At 43.1% G+C, this 6,679-nt stretch overlaps 1 protein-coding gene across 14 annotated transcripts in view; it reads right to left on the bottom strand.

The window, feature by feature from the left end:
• Positions 1–3,132: 3,132 nt before the first annotated feature.
• The window catches only part of LRRC72 (leucine rich repeat containing 72), a 101,600-nt gene continuing 98,053 nt past the window's right edge, over positions 3,133–6,679 (bottom strand). For all 14 annotated transcript variants that reach the window (XM_065583204.1, XM_065583202.1, XM_024106571.3 and 11 more), the window contains one exon: positions 3,133–3,424. In XM_065583204.1, the coding sequence (XP_065439276.1) occupies positions 3,259–3,424 (166 nt within the window). In that variant the 3' untranslated portion in view covers positions 3,133–3,258. The remainder of the gene's footprint in view (positions 3,425–6,679) is intronic.

Raw genomic sequence — 6,679 nt, 5'->3', positions numbered from 1 at the left:
TGTCTCAAGTTGACTGTGAAATGTATCTTTCAAATAATTACTTATTTGTTCAGAGAGACAAGACAGGTGAGGTATGATATCTTTTATTGGACCAACTTCTGTTGGTAGAAGGGACAAGCTTTTGAGTTTCACAGAGCTCTTCTTTGGGCCTGGGGAAGCTAACCAGTGTGTGTAAGCTAAATACAAGGTGGGGACAAGTTGCTAAGGATAAGTGGTTCACAGATGCTGGAGTGGTCAATTATTTTTTCAAAGATATTCAAGTCTGTCACAGACCAATGAAAAGATTAGCCCAAGTTTTTAATATTAAACATTTACATTGACTAGAGTGGGATAGCTTCTAAATTTCGTTTTAAGGAAAGGTTTCCATTCTAGAACAGTGAGATTTTATGATTCTGAAATATTTGGTAAGTATTGACCACATGATTGATGGCCATACAAGACAAAAAGGTGAAGTCCTGGCCCCATTGAAGCCAATGGGAAAATTCCCAGTCACCCTTGATTCTGTCACCCTTATATTCGATGAGTGGTACAGTATGTCATGAAATCAATGGGACAGTTCACAAAGTAATGTACCACTCACCCTCTGTAAGGGTAACAGAATTTGGGCTATAGGAATCACTATGCTCAGTAATTGGTGTGTGTAGGATTGGGTCTTTAAAAGGCTCACATAGAGAAAACAGGACTCCCTAGTCAATCTAAAGGAAGAAGTAATATCCCAGAGAGCATGTATATCAATTGCTATTTAATTAAATGGCAAAAAAATGTAACACAGAGTTAAGGTTGCCAGGTGATAGTTGGTGTCCTTCCAGGACGTCAAGTTCAGCAAAACTCAAACTTCTGAAACCTGGGAAATTCAGGGTTAAGGTAAACACCCGCACAGCCTTAACTCTGCTCCCATGCAGCTGGCAATAGCCGCTGGAAACTCCAGCTGTGTTAGGTGTAGTTATATTGAATGGTGGAGGAGTAAGTTGGACCAGGCTGGAAGATTTGTGATTAGTATATCTCATAGAGCTGGAAGGGACCCCGAAAGGTCATCAAGTCCAGCCCCCTGCCTTCACTAGTAGGACCAAGTACTGAGTTTTGCCCCAGATCCCTAAGTGGTCCCCTCAAGGATTGAACTCATAACCCTGGGTTTAGCAGGCCAATGCTCAAATCACTAAGCTATCCTTCCCCCCTTGACAGTCTGGAGGAGCATGAGCTATCCTGGCAACCGTAACACTGTCTTAAGGAAGTTTTTTGCTATTTAATTTCCTAGTTTTCTAAAGAGTTAGCGAAACGTTTATTGGTAGGAGTTAGTGGTCACCCCCATATGTCCCTCACCTGACCCCCCTTCTCACATCTCCTACCAGAGTTACTTTATTTTGGCAGAATGTAATCAAAGGGGTTTTTTGGTTTTGTTTTTCTCTTTAAACCAAAAGGTTAGAACATGAATGCTTGGTGGCCTGGAGACTAAGGGGCATTTATGGGGTGGAGAAGTGGGGGAAAATATGGGTGAGAGGAGAATGGGGCTGCCTCGGGGGGGGGGGGGGGGGGGTGAAGGGGGGAGATGGGTAGCAGGGGTATGCCTCTACTTCTGTTCATCCCACCTTGGCTCTGTCTCTATCTCCTTCTATCTACCCCCCACCTTGGATCCTGCCTCTCTTCCCCCCCCCCCCCCCCCCCCCGTTTCTGTTCCTATCCAATCCCCCACTTGGCTCTTGCCCCTGCCCCTCTCTGCTTCTATCTAATCCCCTCCATCCTCTGGTTTTTGCCCTCCTCCTGTTCTGTGCCTATATACCTCTTCAGCCCCTCTCCCTCTCCTTGCACCCCACTACAGCTCCTGTCTCCCTCCACTAGCTCCTGTTCCTGCTGTCCCCACTCTGTTCCTCCTCACCCTCTGGCTCCCACAAGCCACCTTCCCCACATGCACCTCTCTTCAGTCAGGCAGCTTCTTCCTTCTCTTCCATATTAGCAGGGGGAGCATTGAGAGCATAGGAGAGACAGTCTCCTTGCTGTCAGTTCCAATGCTTGGTGGCACATGGGTCCCTGGCAGTGGGGAGGAGCAATTAGAGGGAAAGTCATGCCTGGGTCCCTATAGTCCCTATAGCTGGAGTATGCTCAGTGCACACAAAATCTTCAGAGAATTTAACAACATGAAATTTGCTTCTGTAATTGGGTAAATCAGAGTGTAACCTTACATTGCAACTGTCCCAGTGCAATGTACTTCCCTCTTCCCTGGAGACTGAACATTTTCTTCTACACCACACTCAGCTTCATCGTGCTGTGAGATAAAATATTAGATCCCTTCTAACTGTACATCCTGGGATAAAGCACTTACAGTGTTTAACTGCTGGGATGCAGGCTAGTCTCTGTGGACTCAATTATAGCTCTCTGATCCACCAAAAGCTCTCCCCTACCCCACATACACTGGGAGATAAATCCTGCCTTTCCTTTGATGGAACAGCTCAGGAGGTTCTCTATGAGAAAAGTGCAGTAGAGTTTTCCCATGAGGAGTGATTAACACCTCTGTCTGGCTAATTCCTAGTGTTTCAGCTTGACCACTTTGAGAACAATTGCCAAGAAAGGTTTCTGGCTAACAGGAGGTAAGAAATGTTGGGACTCTTGTAAGAAACCAGTGTGGACTTACCTTGCATCCTCTCTACATTCCTAATGTAATTAGCTTTCCCTGCTGCCAGTTCCAAACACTTTCCTTTGAAACAGCAATCAGCAAAGGACAAAAGTGGATTGTAGCAGGAGTTAGGAATGGGGAAAAAATTAAGATAACTGTGATAAGGACTATATAACAAATTTATACACAGAGAACCTTGCAGTAACTTCATTTGGGAAAGAGATAGGCCACATGAAGTCTTAATCTGACCTGGAAGTGTTAGAAACTAAGGTAGTAAGAGAAGCCTGATTAATTTAGAAAAGAGGAGGTCACCAGCAAAGACTATCAAAGATGAATATATTCATCCTTAGTGTCCTAAAAATTAATGTACAGGTTTGCTTTGTTAATTTGTCACAACAGACTTGGTACTCATGAGAATTCAATTAGTGACAACATTATGATAAAGTTATAGCAAATCTGTGACCAGCATTTTCTAACTTTAATCCTTGAATCCCCACATTAGGGATTAAAGGAAATGAATTTAATTTTTTCCTGCTGAAAGTTCTTTTAATCAAGCATAAGTTATAGCATACATGTCTTATGGATATTAACTTACAATAAAAGTTTAATATCCAACATGAAGGTACATATTTTCTTAAGGAACCAAACAGTTATCTGAATTTGACTGTCAGTTTCTCATGGGGTTCTTCTGGTTTGTTTTCAAGGCATATTCCTAGACAGGTGGGTATTTTATTCCAGTCCACAGAGGAAAATTCCATTATAGATCTCTTCATTGCCCTCACAAAAACAGCATCTTCAGGGTTCTCAAATGGAACTCTACAAAAATAACAAAACAAATGTAAATAACTGACATGATAAAAACAATTTTTCCTAACCACTTTGGAATTAATTTGTGGAAACAGTTATGTGGAAAGTAATAGTAGAGGCAATTATTGATTAAACAGACTAGTCTATAACTACTCAAGAAATTTTTTTGTATGTTTCCTCTCTAAAACTTGAGATCAAAATGAGACAAAACAAAAGAGAATAAAAAAAGGTGAAGTCATAGAAGTCCAAGTAAAAGAAACTTCATTTTTGATTAAACTAAATGCAATAAAGAAACTAATTAAATTGTATTTTCCTTAACTTTAAAAAACAAGTGAACTCAGTGCAAAAAGATACATTAATACAATATTAATTGCTCAGAGTTAACTTTCACAATATTGCTGCATTTATACACAGGAATATGATTCTGTGCATACAGATCTGGTTACAGTAGGAATTGTAACTGAATTTTATGTAAGCAGAGTCTGAATGAACTTTCCTCTGACAGCTAGCTGGGGAGGGGTAGAGACTTCAGGAGCAATCTGTATTTACATGAAAACACCTACTCTGCCAAGATATACAGCAGATAGAGCTGTGTTGCTCAAAGTGATCAACTTTGGCTGGTGTTGGGTTACAAATCACTTTAGTACTGAATACAGTGGTAGTGAAATGTTATCAATGTTGTCTTTATTGTATGAATAAAGGGGAGCAGAACTGTCCTTAAACTATCCCAAATGAGGGGGTCACCCTCAGCTGAAAGCCAGGGACTTGAATGCTAGACCCCTGTGAAAGTAAGAGGTGGTGGAGATAGGTGTCCCAGCCATGAGATGTGAACTCTCCTGAAGGGTCCCTGATCTGGTTTAATCTGTTTTCCCTACTGCTCACAGACAGTGCTAAATAGGCTTAATTAGGAGCCTAGTATTATTTCAAATATTCAATAAGAGCTGAAATCACTTGTGGTAGGGCAGTGTTTCTGCCCAGCCTACTGAAAATCACTAAGAGACTGACCTACAGAAATCAGAGCAGAGAGGCAGGTGACAGCAGAAGGTAACTGACAGGCAGCCAGCAAAAGTGGCAAACAGTGGCTGATGGGGCAGCCAGAGGGTGAGTGACTGCAACTGGTGGGATGGCCAGGCATCAAGGAACCATGATTGGCGGGGCAGCCAGCCAGAACAAGTGCTCAGATAGCAGAGCAAGCAAGGTGCCTTCTTCCCCAGGTGGGAGGTGAGCTCACACAGATGTGCCTCTGAACCCTAGGTCCTCACTTACCAAGGACAACCACTGTGAATGAGGTATGGTGAGGGAGCAGAGGGGGGCACAGTAAAGGAACTTTTGGTTGTAGAAAATCATCTTCTGCCCCATGCAATCTGCTGACAGTTTTGTTTAGGAATCCTCCCTGTGGCATTTTCCCTAATTCATGTCAGGTGACATCTCTCCTTTCATTAAGTTTCTTTTCTACACGCAGACTCTGCTTGCGAGTGAGGAAGTATGGCCTCTCAGAGGCACCCAGAGGTGGTGTGTAACTTTCCTAGGTTACTGAGTGGCGGCTTGAGCCGGTTCTGTGTAGTATTGTTGAAAAAGAACCCGTGAATACTGAACCCAGCCCTGGTTGCTGCCGGCCCCACCTGGCAGAAGGGTTACATGAACATGTAAAATCTTAATCGTTACACTGCATTTATAGTCTCTCTTGCAGATGTAAGTGGTCACACACTCAGGCAAATGCAATGGATGTTTATTTCATTGTGATTCTTCTGGATAATCAAGGTGCAAACTTCTGATTGCTCATTCTGTGCATGTCATACTTTAGTTGTACCATGGGAGATGTGAGCTGTAGACTCACAAAATCAGTGAAGAGAGTAGAGATAGAAAGAAACTCGGTAGTACAGTCACTCTCATATATAGGTGCTCAGGTATTGGGCACAGTATAAAAACTGAATAGAAAAGAATCTCTGCATAAAGGCATGTACGCACGTTAGCATGTGGCTAGCTTTAATCATGTGAGTAGTTCCACTGACTTCAACAGGTCTATTCCAGTGCTTATAGTTAAGCATGTGCTTAAGTACCTTGTGGAATTTGGGACCTGAGCACCTAAAAGCAACAGGAAGTACATGCAGCAAGCAGAGTGGTATTGAAACCAGCACAGAACTCTGTTTTCATTATGATTTGCCTGATTGCGTAGGGCTATCCTCAAAGTGGATAGCTCCATATACTTAGATTGTTAAAGGAAATGGTAGTGAACTTATGTGCACTAATGTGTACATGCTAATTTTAAAAATATATTTCTCAATAATGTATGTTTAAAATATAGCTACTCACACATGTTGCTCACTGATAAATTAAAACAAACATGAACTTTTAGAATAACTTGGAAAGTTGCCACATAAAAAAACTGCATCTAAAAATGTCTCAGAGCATTAATAACATATTTTTCCCTATCACAACACAGAGAGAGAACTAAATTTTATCTTTATTTCTATTATACATGAAAATTCCAACAAAATAAACCAACTGTGGGCTGAGAAATTTCATTCCACAGGGCAGCATTTTTTCCAGGAAGGTGCCTATTTAAGAATAGGCAGTTAGAAGGAAATTGTCTCACTCATGTTATAGCAGAACTACTCGGCTGCTCTAACACATTAATGTACAATATTTTTAGCACTTAGTGCAGGGGTGGGCAAACTACGGGCTGCATCTGGCATGCCAGCCATTTTAAGCTGGCCCTCGAGCTTCTGCTGGGGAGCGGGATTTGGGGCATGCCCCGCTCCAGCCAGGGAGCAGGGTCGGGGGCCGCTCCACGCAGCTCAGAAGCAGCAGCATGTCATAGCCCCTCTCCGGCTCCTACACGCTCCAATGGTCCCCTCCAGCGCTCCAATAGGACGGGGCAGCATGCAGAGCCGCCTGACCGCGCCTCCACGTAGGAGCTGGAGAAGCGACATGCCACTGCTTCCGGGAGCCGCTTGAGCTAAGCGCCACCACGCCCCAGCCCGGAGCCCCCTTTTGTACCCTGAACTCCTCATTTCTGGCCCAACCCCAGAGCTTGCACCCCCAAGCAGAGCTCACACCCCAACCCCAGTTCTGTGAGCATTCATGGCCTGCCATACAATTTCTATTCCCAGATGTGGCCCTCGAGCAAAAAAGTTTGCCCACCCCGACTTAGTGTTTGATATTACAAAATGAACTGCATTTTATTATACACCTCATTTCCTAATCAGCAATACTACTGAAAATGCATTGAAGATAGCAGGAGGTGGATTGTCTCACCACTGA

The sequence above is a fragment of the Chrysemys picta genome, chromosome 2 (assembly GCF_011386835.1).
Source record: "Chrysemys picta bellii isolate R12L10 chromosome 2, ASM1138683v2, whole genome shotgun sequence".
Classification (NCBI taxonomy): Eukaryota; Metazoa; Chordata; order Testudines; family Emydidae; genus Chrysemys; species Chrysemys picta.
This window is presented reverse-complemented; position numbering and strand designations above follow the sequence as displayed.